Raw genomic sequence first — 16,877 nt, 5'->3', positions numbered from 1 at the left:
CCCGCCCCTACGCACCTTCCCGCTCCCAGTCCACCCCATGCCCCTTCCAGTTCTCGGTCCGCCCTGACACACCTTTCGACCACCTCTAGGGCAGCCCGCCCCGGTGCCTGCCCGGGGTGACAGCGCTGAGGACGGCTACCCGCCTTCTGGCTCTCGGTCTGCCCCTACATACCGTTGGGCTCTCACCCACATCCCCTGATTATATTGGTCAGTCAGGCCTTACTGATTGGTCCAGGTTAACAACTCCAATCAAGGATGTCATAGTCAATGAGAGCTACTTGGTTCCAATCACTGCATCTCACTGCTCTAAGTCCAGGAACAAAGGCCTATCTTTCTCTTGTAGCTTTTCCTGCGATGTTTTTGCCCTCGGTCTGGTTACTCTAATATGAACTCTGATATGGGCGGCATGTATCAGACCAGAGCCCGTCTTTTGCATTCGGAGCTCCTTAAGAGAGTTTCCTCCTCTTCCTCCTGCAGCAATGGTATTGAGATTGTGTCCCTCCCAGACTCCGAAGTTTCTTCGACACTCGAAGGAGGGGGTGAACCTACTGACTATTCGGAGGGGCCAGGTATGTTTTGCTCCTGCTCAGTTTGTGAATGAACAGCTTTCTGGTGATCCACGTGTTTGTTCAGAACTGCCTCACCCATCCAAACTTCGTAAGTCATGGGACGTGACCTTGCGTCAATCTCGCCTTGTACCCGTACAAGGCCACTTCCATGGTTCTGGCTCCAAACTTCATCCCCAAATTACATTGTCTTTTTCGCTTCGAGGAGGGACATTGTCAACATTGGTGTTCCTGCTACCATTTCACCCTCCCCCTCAGGTCTGGGAATATCATGTTTCACCTAGTACAGAGTCTTCTCCTTATCAGCAACTCTGCTGGAGCAATCCCTGTTGTTGCGTGAGGATGGTCCTATAATTGAACAAAAATGGGACAATTTGGTATGGAGTGACACTGTCGGCTCCTTCTTTAAGTCTGCCTTCTGTATGATTATACCTTCGCTCTCCAGCCTCCTGATTTCTGCCTTTAGTTTTGTCTGGAAGGTGACTGGCAACGGGTGGGCCTTGCAAAATCGTGGAATTCCTTCCTGGTCAACATGTAAAGTGGCTTTGGCCCCTTTGATGTCCCAAGCCCTTCCTGAAAAAGTCCTGGGAATTTCACTGGGACTTCAGTCAGGCAGACATTTTCTCATCAAAAATATGTTCAGCCAATTTAGATTAAACTTTCTCAATCAATTCTACTTCAACAGGCTTAAGCCTGAGCCTCTTGCTACCATTCATGGTAACTGCACCAACTGCTTCTCAAAGGAGACCAGGACCAAACTCGTACCCTTAATCTACAACGATTCCCCAGTGCATGTTCTTAGTCTGGCTGAGGTCTTGTGCAAACCTAAGGGTTGGAGTTGTGAGCTAAGTTTGTTAAAGACAAGTTCTGCAACAACAAATATAGCTGCACTGGTATCGACCTCCAAAAAAAACTGGATGACCATTTAACCAAAAGTTCATTTTAATCGGTTTTGTTTTGGATGTTGCTGAGCGATTTAATTGTTCCAACCCACGTGCAGGGGGTCTCTCCAAGGTGTGCACTCTTCTGTGTACCTGCCTATGAGCTTTCTTACTCAAGTGAGGCTTTGTTGTACTCCTTTACAATCACGAGTCCGCACTCCAGCAGCAACTACAATGGCTTGCCAGCCCAGATCCTGAAGAATTTCTGAGCCACTTGGCTGAGGCTTGGTTTTATTGTAGGGTTCTGCTATGGGCTGGCCTAGAGTCCATCTGTGTGAGGTTCTGCGATTGCCTATACTCGAGTGGTGTTCCCCAAGCTCAGTCAGACAGATGAGGTCGTCCACTTCTATTGGGGGTGCCCTGTCGCTCTCATGTTCCACTTGCCACATTTTCTAATGACAAAGCCAATTGTAGTGCCTGTTTGAAGTCTAATTGGACTTCAGCTACTAGGTACTTCTGCATAGTTATGTCATTAATCCCACATACTACATGGTCTCTCAGCATCTAAGAGGAGAAAGTGAGGTCTGCAGATGCTGGAGATCAGAGCTGGAAATTTGTTGCTGGAAAAGCGCAGCAGGTCAGGCAGCATCCAGGGAACAGGAGAATCGACGTTTCGGGCATAAGCCCTTCTTCAGGAATTTTTCTTAACCTCGTCAAAAGTCCCAATACAGATTTCCCTGGTTCTCTAACAATCAAATAAAACCGATAGTGTCTCAGAATTAAAGAATCCTTGTGGTTGTGACATTCCTGAAGAAGGGCTTATGCCCGAAACGTCGATTCTCCTGTTCCCTGGATGCTGCCTGACCTGCTGCGCTTTTCCAGCAACAAATTTCCAGCTCTCAGCATCTAACTCAGGGTTAACCCAAAATCATATGCCTCTGCCAGTTTTCTTAACCTCGTCAAAAGTCCCAATACAGATTTCCCTGGTTCTCTAACAATCAAATAAAACCGAGAGTTAAGCCCCTCATCACTGAAAATGCTGCAGGTATGCAAGCAGTCAGAAAGATTACTCATTGCTTTTCATCTGCCCCAATGTCACTTGTCTGGAAAAAATATCACATTCTTTCCATGACTGGGCCCAATCTTCAACAACAGGATCAAATGAGTCAAGTTTTCCAAATAAAGGCATGATGCCAGAAATGCTTACCCCTAAATCCAAGATGACCATTGCTAGTGAATGTTTGTTTTGTTTTCTCCCATCGTCACTGAAATAATTGCAAAGAAGCAGGTATCCCCTCACCAAGTCATCCTTTATTTACTTGTGCACAGTACATTGGCTGTGGCCAGCCTGCTCACAGTCAGTCCCCTGAGCAATGGAGATTCTAAATCCCCTGTTTATATTATTTTTCATGGAGATTCTTTTCTTAGTCGATAACGGAGGAGATTCTAATCAGATTCTACACATACAAATTTTTATTTTGATTTATCCCGTATTTATGTTGGTCAGCCAGGGTTTCCTGAATGGCCCAGGGTAACAACTCCAATCAAGAACCCCTTGGTCAATGAGATCCACCTGGTTCTAATCACTACAAAAACTGATGACGTATAATGAAGGATATCAATGGATAACCTTGTGAAAGGACACCAGAAAACAGATAGCATTTTAAGCCGGCATTTGCAAAACATTTCTTCGTCAGTATGACCTCAGAAAAACAATCACAATTTCATAAGGTAATAAACAGCATCCACTCAGTATGATGCAGCTGATAGATGTCTTGAGAGGGGCATAACAGTCAGAGGGGAGATGGTAAGCGCTGATGTCAATGCTGTATGTAATTATTGTAATATGGAATGTATAAAAATCATGTACTTTATTGGAACAGCAGGGTGGAGGGGTGTCTTCGACTATGGCTCTAGTGATCTCTTGCAGACTGAGTGGTAAGGAGTGCCAAATAAAGATTGAATTATCCTGTTGAACACTAGAATCAGATGCCGGTTCAAAATCCAACAAAGGAAGAACATTTCCATGAAGATATAAATACAGGTTAGATTCAATACGTTTAATAAGGTGCACACCTCATTAAACCACCTAAAAATTGTTTTAAAAAAGGATAAACATAAACATTATATGCTAATTATGACAGCTCATACGTCACATTTTGAAATTCAATATTGCATATTCATACTTGAGCAAAACTGATGAAGAATTTTGAATTAGTGACACTCCAAACGTAAGTATTGTTTCTTATTTAGTCATGGTGGTTCAACCCACAGCATCACAGATTAGAGAAACAAAGACTTCATCCTCTACTTGATCAAGTTTTTAAGTAAATCATCTGTTCTGTCAATGAGACACCAAGGGGAGATGGTGAAGGAGAAATGAAGGGGAAGTATCCAACAGATCCTACGTCTTTCAGCTTCCGGGTTTGTTTCTGAGCCCAAACAATTTCCTCTTGAATGTGCACATAGAATAGAAGATACATGGCATATACCTTCATATCTAAAATCAAACAGTTTACCATTAGTTAGCACCACTGCATCACGGCCTCAGGGACATGGGTTTGATTCCATGCAGAGAGTGTGACTGTCAGTTAACCAGGTAATGGGATCCAGGGGCAGAAGCATAGGAGCTTTAGCAATTCGCAAACAGGGTTTGTGGCTCTTCCAGCTTGAGGGTAGAGGTTGCAGGATGGATCAACTAACCAGCCATGGCACCTTGGTAAAGGAAGCTTTTCAACATGGGGTCGCAGGAAAGAATGTAATGGTGAATAGTGATTGAAGCAAAGAACTTGAGTCCAGACAGTTGTGTTGTCTACTCAGAGCTTAGGTTATCTGGTGTAACCTGGGGCAGAGAAGAGCATGCAACGGGAATGGAAGGATCAGGTGGTCATGGTCCATATCTGTACCAATGACACAGGTAGATATGGAAAGAGGTTCAGCTGAGGAAATCTGAAAAATTAGATGCTAAATTCAGAAGCAGAATCAAAGGCTTGTACAAGGAACAAGAGCAAGAGGGCATAAATTTAAAGTGCCACGCAAAAGAAGCAAGTGTGATGTGAGAAACATTTTTTCACACAGTGAGTACTTAGGATATGAAATGCACTGTCTGGAAGTGTCGTGGAGGCAGGCTGAACTGAGATATTCACGATGGCATTGGATGATTATTTAGAAAGAAATAGTGTGCAAGGGTATGGAGACAAAGCAGGAGCATCACTTGGTAATGACGCTCGTTGGAAGAGCAGGTGCAGACACAATGGCCTGAATAGTCTCCTTCTGGATGGTAGCAATTTTGTGATTCTGTGATTCATTCTGTAATACTCTCTGGATTACCATCTGAACCATGTTGCAAATTGGCATACAAAGAATAAAATTACAGAAGATAAAGTGGGCGGCACAGTAGCACAGTGGTTAGCACTGCTGCCTCTCAGCGCCAGAGACCCGGGTTTAATTCCCGCCTCAGGCGACACTGTGCATGGAGTTTGCACATTCTCCCCGTGTCTGTGTGGGTTTCCTCCGGGTGCTCTGGTTTCCTCCCACAATCCAAAAATGTGCAGGTTAGGTGAATTGGCCAGGCTAAATTGCCCATAGTTGAAAATGTGTTCTTCAGGAAGAAGGGCTCATGCCCGAAACGTCGATTCTCCAGTTCCCTGGATGCTGCCTGACCTGCTGCGCTTTTCCAGCAACACATTTTCAGCTCTGATCTCCAGCATCTGCAGACCTCACATTCTCCTAAATTGCCCATAGTGTTAGGTGAAGGGGTAAAATGTAGGGGAATGGGTCTGGGTGGGTTGCGCTTCGGCGGGTCGGTGTGGACTTGTTGGGCTGAAGGGCCTGTTTCTGCACTGTAAGTAATCTAATCTACAAACCTTGCAAAAATCTAATCTAATCTAATCTAAAGTGTGGCTCAAAGACTGGTGTGGAAAAGGTGGGTGTGATTTGTGGGCAGTGGCACAAATACTGGTGGGATGACATACACCTGAATCATGCTGGGACTGGTGTTCATACAAGCTGCACAGCCAGAGAAGTTGAGATAAAGTAAATAACCAAAATCTTTTCCCCAGGGTAGGGGAATTCAAAACTAGAGGGCAAAGGTTTAAGGTAAGCAGGGAAAGATTTAGAAAGACCCTGAAGGGCAACTTTCACACACAGAGGTGTGTAATTGGAACAAACTGCCAAAGGAATTGGTACAACAAATGAATCATAGAATCCCTACAGTGTGGCCTAATAATTCCACACTGACCCTCTGAAGACTAACCCACCCAGACCCATACGCCTGCCCTAGAACTCTACATATACCCCTAACTAATGCACCTAACCTACACATCCCTGAACACTATGGGCAACTTAACATGGTCAATTCATCTAACCTGCACATCTTTAGATTGTGGGACGAAACCGGAGAACCCTGAGAAAACCCATGCAGACACGGGGAGAATGTGCAAACTCCACACAGACAGTCACCCAAGGGTGGAATTGAACCCAGTTCCCTGGTGCTGTGAGGCAGCAGTGCTAACCACTGAGCCATCGTGCTGCCCCTGGCACAGAGAAGGGACATAGAAGGTACCTGGACAGGTACATAATAGGAAAGGTTTAGAGGGATATGGGCGAGAAGCAGGCAAATTGGATGAGATCAGTTTGGGAAACCTGGTCAGCATGGAGGAGTTGACCCGAAGTGTCTGATCCAATGCTGTATGCCTCGATAATTCTGTAACAGGGGTGAGGAATCAAGCAAAAATGTAATCAAGGGGTACAGTCGAGTCAGAGAGCAAAATTCAAAGTAGAAAATGAAGGTCTGAGACTGTTAGGAAGGATCAGAGGAAAGAAAATCCTATAAATATGCTAGCCACGAAGGTTTGATGCTACGCAGATAACATAAAAAAGGTTCTGCCTCTGTATGTTCATTGTATTCATAATGAAGTAAATGAATTAATAGCACATACTGATTTGATAGCCATTGTGGAGATATGGCTGCAGGATAACAAGGATTGAATTCTGAATATTGAATGATATATGTCACTCGAGAAGACTAGGAAGATAAATAAGTGCAAAAGGTTTGGTACAATAGTTAGAGATTACCTTGGTTCAGGAGAGATCTGGTTATAAAATTGGTTTTGGTGGAGATAAGAAACATTGAGAGAAAGAAGTCACTAATAGGAGTGATCCAGAGGTCCCCAAACTGGAACCACATTTATGAAGAAGTACATAAGAAGCAATATTGGGTGCCTGGTATAAGAGACTAGCAATAATTATTTTAATCTCCAAAAAAACTGGAAAAAATTGATTAGCAATAGTAGCTTTGGTGAGGAGATCATTAAATGCTTTTGAGATAGTTTCAAGTTAGTTTCTTGGAGTAACATGTTCTGGGACCAAACAGCAAGCTCTGCACATAATTTGATATTGAGTCATGTGACAGTGTCAATTAATTACCTCAGAGTAAAGGCATCTCTCAGTAGCAGTGAGTGTGATGTGACTGAATTTGTCGTCTGAAGGCAAGAAGAATGAGTCGAAGGCTTGCATATTAAACTTCGTAAAATGGCAAATGTGTGTATTGGCATAAAAGCTGAATTGACTGAAATTAAGATATTAGACAAGAGTTCAATCAGGAAAAGAGCAGTGACAAACATTTCAAATGTTATTTCAAAACATCCAGAATAAGTACATTCCACCACCAAGTAAAAATTCATCGGGGAGGGCACACTATCCATGGAATATATAATGACCACTTGCACAATGTAGCAGAGTGGAGTTCCCATGAAACTCCATCCTGTATGCACCATGGTGTTTAGGGAAGGAAGGGGAACAAATTGGGAAAAAGTAGTAAAATAATAAACAAACAGAAAACAAATTGCAAGCATTAATAATAGATATAGGAAATGATTTGCAATAACCTGTGATATCATGCACATATCACAAAATAGATGCTGGACCTTTCAATTCTTAACCATCATGTGGCTGTTTATAACTTCATGGGATGTGCATGTTGCTAGCTAAACCAGTATTAATTTCCCATCTTTAATTACCCTTGAGAAGCTAGTGGTAAATGGTCTTCGTGAACTGCTGCAGTCCATGGATCATCCAGATAGATTTGAATTAATGATTGCATTTTTCAAAAGTGCCCATCTGAGAACTGAGATTACTCTGGAGACAGACATTATTCATAAAAATTATTTCTTGACAATCAAAGCTTCAGTATTAAAAGAATTGTGGTTTATCTGGGAAAGAAAGTTATATGAAAACTGATTGTCAAAACATCTTGTCATCTCAATCAACCTGTGTTATTTATGGAATCTTTAAAGAACATATCCTTGTTTTAACCATTTGAACTTGAACAGATTGTTCTACTTAAGTTATTGCAGTACAGTCACATGTACGCATCTTGAGGTAGCCAGATGCTGCAAGAAGGATTTTGAACAGTTATGATAAGCACAATTATTGCAAGTCTTAAAACAGCTAATTACTTTTATGCACACCTAGTTTTATCATTTTGATCATCTAACCTTCAAACAGTCGATCTAGACGCAGACGTTTTACTTTATGTTTGTCCATGAGGGACACAAGGGCAGGACTGAAGGGCCAAAAGTTGTTGCCACACCTACTGCAGGACTCCGAGGAAAACAAAACACAGATCCAATTGATATGGTGTACTGAGAAGCTTCAACAGCTCTTCCTCACCTGCTAAGAAAAGAAAATGCATGTTATTTGTTTTCTAATTGTATTAATGCTAGAATTGATTGATCCATCCATTCTTCAGGTTTGTAATATACTGTACTTTTTTTAATGGTGTCGTGTCAAACTGATGTATCAGTTTTGGAATGAATCAATGTCATGAGACAAAACCTGAAATTGCTGGAAAACTCTCAACAGGTTTGGTAGCATCTGTGCACAGAAATCAGAGTTAACATTTCGAGTCCAATGACCCTTTTCAGAATATTAAATGATCTCTGAAGATTGAGGAACTGGAAAACCCAAATAATGTGCCAGGGGATCATATTGTTCTACACTGAGTTACTGAAATATACACATATTAATTCACATTGTCAAAAACACACTTTTGCAACAAAATCAATCATAGAATTAAACCACAAGGTACTGAGGTAACACTTGTTAATTCCTGTGAAATGAATTTGCCAAATTTCTGGAAATTGCTTGTCAGCTCCACTGAATATACTTCTTTTTTTAGAAAAATTATACTGCATATTCATATATATGTGTGTGTTTGAATTTGCAACCAGAACCATAACCACTGTTCCCATCAAACTAGAAGGTCTCCAAATAGATATCTGTTATAGTAGTAGCCATATGCATTCTCAATCTATCACCTACTTCGATTAAGGATAGGTGTCAGAATCATAGAGTTATACAGCACGGAAACAAATCCTTCGGTCAAACTCATCTGTGCCAACTGGATATGCCAATCTAACCTGGTCCCATTTACCACCATTTGGCCAATATCCTTCAAAACCTTTCCTATTCATATACCCATAGGTCGAGAGCGTGGTGCTGGAAAAGCACAGCAGGTCTGGCAGCCACCAAGGAGCAGGAGAATCGATGTTTTGGGCATAAGCCCTTCATCATTCCTGATGGAGGGCTTATGCCAGAAACATCGATTTTTCAGCTCCTCAGATGCTGCCTGACCTGCTGTGCTTTTCCAACAACACACTCTGATCTCCAACATCTGCAGTCCTCACTTTCTCCTACAGACCCATAGGTCCTAAGCCTGAAAGCATCATTAGAATTTTCAAAAATTAGACTGCCCTAGACTTGATTTTTTTCTGCAATTAGACTAACTTAATGTCACTCAATAGAGTCTGGTGCATTGAACTGTAGACAGAAGACTGTGCACAAGGTGTTTGCCCTCCTGATGGTCTGTAAGGTGATGATGATGATGATGATGCCACACACCACACTGCATGGAGGCTGTATGATGTGGATACACAGTGCTGTTACAGAAAATAAAACATTACAGTGCAGTACAGGCCCTTTGGCCCTCAATGTTGAGCCGACCTGTGAAACTAATCTAAAGCCCATCTAATCCACACTATTCCATTATCATCCATATGTTATCCAATGACAACTTAAATACCCTAAAGGAGGGAGTATCAGGATATTCACCCTGCAACAATGAGTGAACAAACATACAAGCCCAAATCAATATGACGAGTAATTTAGAAGGGTGATAGTGACAGTTGTGTTGTTCTCATCATATATTCTTGACCAAAAGTCCATAAATCCAAAGACCTTGCAGAAGCCCTGGAGCCATGTTTGAGACTCCATTTGAACATAATATGAACTCTATTTCAGTAATTTCTTTTTATTCTTTTTGAAAGTCAAAATGGTGCTAGATTGTGACGACAATACACTATTCATATATCTTCCTGAATATATATGACAATAAAATAATTCATTCATTCATTCAGGTTAGTAATGTCATGCACCAACTCCAGTTTCCCAGATTGTCTTGATCCTCTGCAATTTGCCTACCATCGCAACAGGTCCACGGCAGATGCCATCTCGCTGGCCCTACACTCATCCCTGGAATATCTGGATAACAAGCACACCGACATCAGACTCCTATTCATTGACTATAGCTCTGCCATCAATGACATAATTCCAACTCTGAGACCTAGGATTCTGCTCCTCATCTGCAGCTGGATCCTTAACTTCCTGACCCACAGACTACAATCAGTAAGGATAGGTGACAACAGCTCCTCCATGATAATCCCTTACGATACTCCTTATACACTCATGACTGTGCGGCCAAACTCTATTCTAACTCCATTTACAAATGTGGTGATGACAACACCATAAGAGGATCGGTTCTTAAACAATGATGAGACAGAGATGAGACAAAGAGATAGAGAGCTAAGTGGCATGGTAAAAAGACAACATTCTCTCCCTCAATGTCAGCAAAATGAAGCAGCTGGTCATCAGCCTCAGGAAGCGGAGTGGAGAACACACCCCTGTCTGTATCACTAGTGCTGAAGTGGAGATGATTGAGAGCTTCGAGTTCCAAGAAGTAAAGATCAGCAACAATTTGTCCTGGTCTATCAACGTCGACATTACAGTTAAGAAAGCATAACAATGTCTCTAATTCTTCAAAAGGCTAAGGAAATTCAGCATGTTCACAACAACGCTTACCAGTTCTTATAGATGCTCTATTGTAAGCGTCCTAATCAGATGCATCACAATATGGTATGGCTGCCTCACAGCGCTAGAGACCCGGGTTCAATTCCCATCTCAGGCGGCTAACTGTGTGGAGTTTGCAAATTCTCCCCGTGTCTGCGTGGGTTTCCTCCAGGTGCTCCAGTTTCCTCCCACAACCCAAAAATGTGCAGATCAAGTGAATTGACCATGCTTAACTGCCCGTAGTGTTAGGTGCAGGGGTAAACATAGGGGAATGGGTCTGGGTGGGTGCGCTTCGGCGGGTCAGTGTGGACTTGTTGGGCCGAAGGGCCTGTTTCCACACTGTAAATAATCTAATCTAATCTAATCTAAACTACTTTGCCCAAGATCGCAGGAAATTACTGAGCGTTATGAATGCAGCCCAATCCATCATGCAAACCAGCTTTCCATCCTTTAACTGCAAGTAAACTTCCCACTGCCTCAGGAAAGCATTGAACACAATCAAAGACTCCTCCCACCCAGGTTATATTCTCTTTCACCCTCTTCTGTCGGTCAGAATTTGAAAACACATACCAACAGATTTGAGAACAGCTTCTTTCCTGCTCTTTTTAGATTTTTGAACACACCTTTCAGACATTATAGTTGATCTATCTCTGCACTTTCTCTGTAGCTATAACATGTAACACTATATTCTGTTCTATTACCCTGATATACTTATGTATGGTATGATTAGCTTGGCTAGCATGCAAACAAAGATTTTCACTGTTTCTTGGTACATGTGACAATAGTAAAATCAAATCAAATGCAGTACTAAAAAGATCACATATTTTCATTTCCTTTAATTTTGCATATGGTACCAAAAAGGATACTGCTTTAAATCGAAGAGATTATGTAAACATATAGCTGCAATTTAAAGGTATTTTAGGTGCTGGAGGTGATTTCCTCAAATTCCAGGAGCAGCAATTACTGTGTTATATGTTGTTGCATTGTTTTGGAACTTTGGGGAAAAAAAGTCAAAACAACAGCAGTTTTAAAAGGGAGAAGAACAGACAAAGGAAGCACATGGTGAGGACAGTGCAGGAGAGAGAGAGAGAGAGAGAGAGAGAGAGAGAGAGAGAACCTGCACAGTTACTGCCTTTGCTGTTTTTGAATTCACATATCGCCGGACATCGGAGCGCGTCTGGGAAAATTAAGAAACAGTGAATTTCACAACTGATCTTGGTGGAACCTGTTGGGCGAAGTTCACAACAGAATCAGATAAGTTAATTGTTGTTTTAAGTCTGTTCAATAGAAAGGCTATATTAATGTTTCTTGATTATATGTTTTTGGAGATAAGTCTCTTGATTAAACTTAAAATATAAGCCATAGCTATTAATTTATCCTGGTGCAATCTTTTGCAGAGGAATAAGACGGTATTATTTTCTGGGTCTGTAGATTGTGAAGGAGCAAAACTGGCCTTTGCAGTGATATGTACTTCTTGTCAGATGTGGGAGTTTAAAGAGAGTTTAAGGGTTACTGCGGATTATATCTGCCATAAATGTTGTTGGATGCGAATCTTATCAGATCGAATGGATCGGTTGGAGAGACAGTTAGAAGCGATGAGAAATTTGCAACAGCAAACAGTATGTGATGGATGGCAGTTATAGGAAGGGGGGAAAAGTCTCAGGTACAATCACATAGATGGGTTAACTCCAGGAAAGGTAAGAGAGGTATGCACCTAGGGCAGGAGTCTTTTGTGGATATACCCATTTCAATCAGGTATGCTGGTTTGGAAAATGTAGGGGGTGATGGATTCTCAGGGGAACGTAGCACAAACAGCCAGGTTTCTGGTATTGAGACTGGCTCTAATGCAACAAGGGGTACGTCGGCTTCTGAGGGATCAATTGTGTTAGGGGATTATGTAGTCAGAGGTACAGACAGACGTTTCTGTGGCCAGCAGAGAAAAATCAGAATGGTGTGTTGTTTCCCTGGTGCCAGGATCAAGGATGTCTCAGAGAGGGTGCAGAATGTTCTCATGGGGGAGAGGGGCCAGCAGGAGGTCATTGACCACATTGGAACCAACAACATAGGAAAGGAAAAGGTTGAGATTCTGAAGGGAGATTACAGAGAGTTAGGCAGAAATTTAAAAACGAGGTCCTCAAGGATAGTAATATCTGGATTACTCCCAGTGTGACGAGCTAGTGAGGGCAGGAATAGGAGGATAGAACAGATGAATGCATGGCTGAGGAGCTGGTGTATGGGAGAAGGATTCACATTTTTGGATCATTGGAATCTCTTTTGGGGTAGAAGTGACCTGTACAAGAAGGACGGATTGCACCGAAATTCGAAGTGGACTAATATACTGGCAGGGAAATTTGCTAGATCTGCTTGGGAGGATTTAAACTAGTAAAGGGGGGAGGGTTGGGGGACCCGGGGGATAGTGAGGAAAGAGATCAATCTGAGACTGGTACAGTTGAGAACAGAAGTGAGTCAAACAGTCAGGACAGGCAGGGACAAGGTAGAACTAATAAATTAAACTGCATTTATTTCAATGCAAGGGGCCCAACAGGGAAGGCAGATGAACTCAGGGCCTGGTTAGGAACATGAGACTGGGATATCATAGCAATTACAGAAACATGGCTCAGGGATGGGCAGGACTGGCAGCTTAATGTTCCAGGATACAAATGGTACAGGATGGATAGAAAGGGAGACAAGAGAGGAGGGGAAGTGACATTTTTGATAAGGGATAGCATTACAGCTGTGCTGAGGGAGGATATTCCCAAAAATATATCCAGGGAAGTTATTTGGATGGAACTCAGAAATAAGAAAGGGATGTTCACCTTATTGGGATTGTATTATAGACCCCCTAATAGTCAGAGGGAAGTTGAGAAACAAACTTGTAAGGAGATCTCAGCTATATGTAAGAATAATAGTGTGGTTATGGTAGGGGATTTTAACTTTCCAAACATCGGGACTGCCATAGTGTTAAAGGTTTAGATGAGAGGAATTTCTTAAGCGCGTACAAGACAATTTTCTGATTCAGTATGTGGATGTACCTACTAGAGAAGGTGCAAAACTTGACCTACTCTTGGGAAATAAGGCAGGGCAGGTGACGGAGGTGTCAGTGGGGGAGCACTTTGGGGCCAGTGACCATAATTCTATTCGTTTTAAAATAGGGATGGAAAAGGATAAACCAGATCTAAAAGTTGAAGTTCTAAATTGGAGAAAGCCAATTTTGACGGTATTAGGCAAGAACTTTCGAAAGCTGAATGGAGGCAGATGTTCGCAGGTAAAGGGACGGCTGGAAAATGGGAAGTCTTCAGAAATGAGATAATGAGAATCCAGAGAAAGTATATTCCTGTCAGGGTGTGAGGAAAGGCTGGTGGGTTATAGGGAATGCTGGATGACTAAAGAAGTTGAGGGTTTGGTTAAGAAAAAGAAGGAAGCATATGTCAGGTATAGACAGGATAGATCGAGTGAATCCTTAGAAGAGTATAAAGGAAGTAGGAGTATACTTAAGAGGGAAATCAGGAGGGCAAAAAGGGGACATGAGATAGCTTTGGCAAATAGAATTAAGGAAAATCCAAAGAGTTTTTACAAATATATTAAGGACAATAGGGTAACTAGGGAGAGAATAGGGCCCCTCAAAGATCAGCAAGGCAGCCTTTTTGTGGAGCCACAGAAAATGGGGGAGATACTAAATGAGTATTTTGCATCAGTATTTACCGTGGAAAAGGAAATGGAAGATATAGACTGTAGGGAAATAAATGGTGACATCTTGTAAAATGTCCAGATTACAGAGGAGGAAGTGCTGGATGTCTTGAAACAGGTAAAGGTGGATAACTCCCCAGGACCTGATCAGGTGTACCCGAGAACTCTGTGGGAAGCCAGAGAGCTGATTGCTGGGCCTCTTGCTGAGATATTTGTATCATTGATAGTCACAGGTGAGGTGCCAGAAGATTGGAGGTTGGCAAACGTGGTGCCACTGTTGAAGAAGGGCGGTAAAGACAAGCCAGGGAACTATAGACTGGTGAGCTTGATCTCGGTGGTGGACAAGGATTGATTAGGGATAGTCAACATGGCTTTGTGTGTAGGAAGTCTCCAATAACAGCGAGCTGGCCTTCGTTTCCTTTTATCTGCAAATCTCCTACTGAAGGAGAAGTAAAATCCCTTTGGAGATATTGAAATAGTACATTGACAACCGGTAACTGAAAGACTGAACACTGATGTGCACACAACCTTGTCCCAGCATTAAAGAGTCAGAAGGAAACAAAAGAAAACAATTCATCAAATCCTGTGATCCACATCAATACTGTTAAATTATGTTATCCTGACTTTTTTCCCCTTCCATCTCTAATATTAATTCTGCCTATCTTTGTGTGTCTGTTTGTGGAGTTGGGTGGAGGGGCTGGGGGAAGTGGTAATTTTAAAAAGGTGTCGAGTTTAAGTTAGAGGGTCAGGATGATTGACACTTTTATTGCCTTGAAACAAAAAGGAGTTTTAACATTTTATTTTGACAATCTATTTCACTCTTGGGTTCATTTGCTCCATACAGAGTGCAGTGTTTCAATGGGCATGGAAGTACCATGGTCTGGCACAGGGTGAATGATTTGTTTATAAAAGTTTGGGGGGGGCTATATGGGGTGCCATAGACTGGCCTGTGGATATGAGGAGGAACTATAAACGAAGCATATAAAACCAGCCAACTTAGTGCAACCTAGCACATGAGTGTGACTTATAATACAGTGCACGAGTTAAGCACTTCTGGTAGTTGGCAGAATAAGGGAAAAAGGATCTGTTTTTTAAAAAATATTTTCAGCCTCTAGAAATTAGTGCTTCCTCCGGTTTAAGTGAAAAAGCCAGTTAATTGGTTAAGTTTACTCTATTTCTGTTCCTAGGGATCAAAATAGTCGAGTAGCTAGTGGTAAAGTTAACAAAATTTATGAAAATGTAATTATTGTATTCAACCTTATATTTCATCATTTGGTTCTTTAGAACATATTATGGAAAGCAGGACAGGTGATGTGTCACAGTTGCCCCATGTGGGAACTGCTGGATACTAGTTTGGTCCAGAGTATACATGTCTGCATCAAACAACTGAATTTCAAGCAGTTTTGGCTCAGACGTTATGGATGCTCAACACTGGGATGCATCAAGGACAGGAAAAGGTATTTTACAATAGAATTTACAAAGAGAGTAAAAGGATAAAAGTAAAAGCTGTGCTTCTGAACACACTTCACACCCTAAAGATAATAGATGGGCAAATAGAAATTAATAAGTATGATCAGGTAGCCATTACAAGAACATGGCTGTAGGATGACAGCAACTAGGACCAAATCTTGAAGGGTACAGAACATTTAGAAATGTCAGGAACATAGGCAAAGTTGGAGTGATAGCTCTGTTAATTAATGATGTTGTCAGCACAACAGAGAGGTATGATCTAAGAAGAAGGGCTTATGCCCGAAACGTCGATTCTCCTGTTCCTTGGATGCTGCCTGACCTGCTGCGCTTTTCCAGCAACACATTTTCAGCTCTGATCTCCAGCATCTGCAGCCCTCACTTTCTCTCTAACTTCAGGAAACCAAGATGTGAGAAATTATAAAGGGAAGAAATCATCTGTGAAAGTGGTATAAACACACACACACACACACTTATGCAATCAGACAGGAATTAATTAATGAAGACGTTCCTAGGTAAAAACAATGATATGATTGAATTTTCAGTTTGAAAGAGCAAGATGTGATTTCAAGGCTATTGTTTAACATTTGTAACTGCATAAGGACATGAATGGAGAAGTGGTTAAAATTACTTTGCAAATTAGGTTAAAGGACAGTTCAACAGAGGTGCAATGGCAGACATTTAAGGATATTTTTCAGAATATATAGAAAATGTAAATCTGTTTGAATTCTATGAGGAGGTAACGAGCAGGTTTGACCAAGGAAAGCCAATGGATGTTATCTAACTGGACTTCAAGAAGGACTTTGACAAGGTGCTGCACAAGATTGCTGAGTAAGTTAATGGCCAATGGTGTTAGAGACAAGGTACTGGTATGGATAGAAGATTGGCTGACTAACAAGAAGCAGAGACTAAGTCTAAATTGTTCTTTTTCAGGTTAGCAAGAGCTAACAAATGGTGCTAGGACCTCAACCCTTTATACTTTACATAAATGATTTAGACAAATAGATGGAAGGTTTAATTTCTAAACTTTCTGATGAAACACAGAAAAGTCAGAAACTATATTGTTACGAGGACACAATGAAGTTACTTAAAGATATTTATCGGTCATGTTCATGGGCAACAATCTAGCAAATGAAATACAATGTGAAAT

The 16,877-nt window shown here is 41.7% G+C and overlaps 1 protein-coding gene across 2 annotated transcripts in view; it reads right to left on the bottom strand.

Moving 5' to 3' along the window:
• ctbp1 (C-terminal binding protein 1) overlaps nucleotides 1-8,086 on the bottom strand; it is a 326,682-nt gene extending 318,596 nt beyond the window's left edge. The window contains exon 1 of one of the 2 annotated variants that reach the window (XM_043707682.2): nucleotides 7,945-8,086. In XM_043707682.2, the coding sequence (XP_043563617.1) occupies nucleotides 7,945-7,993 (49 nt within the window). In that variant the 5' untranslated portion in view covers nucleotides 7,994-8,086. The remainder of the gene's footprint in view (nucleotides 1-7,944) is intronic. The other variant, XM_087991156.1, reaches the window with a different exon arrangement.
• Nucleotides 8,087-16,877: the final 8,791 nt, after the last annotated feature.

The sequence above is a fragment of the Chiloscyllium plagiosum genome, unplaced genomic scaffold (assembly GCF_037043375.1).
Source record: "Chiloscyllium plagiosum isolate Xiang-an unplaced genomic scaffold, Cpla_swu_hap1 HiC_scaffold_1, whole genome shotgun sequence".
Lineage (NCBI taxonomy): Eukaryota > Metazoa > Chordata > Chondrichthyes > Orectolobiformes > Hemiscylliidae > Chiloscyllium > Chiloscyllium plagiosum.
The sequence above is the reverse complement of the archived record's forward strand: the minus strand, read 5'-3'. Positions and strand labels throughout refer to the sequence as shown.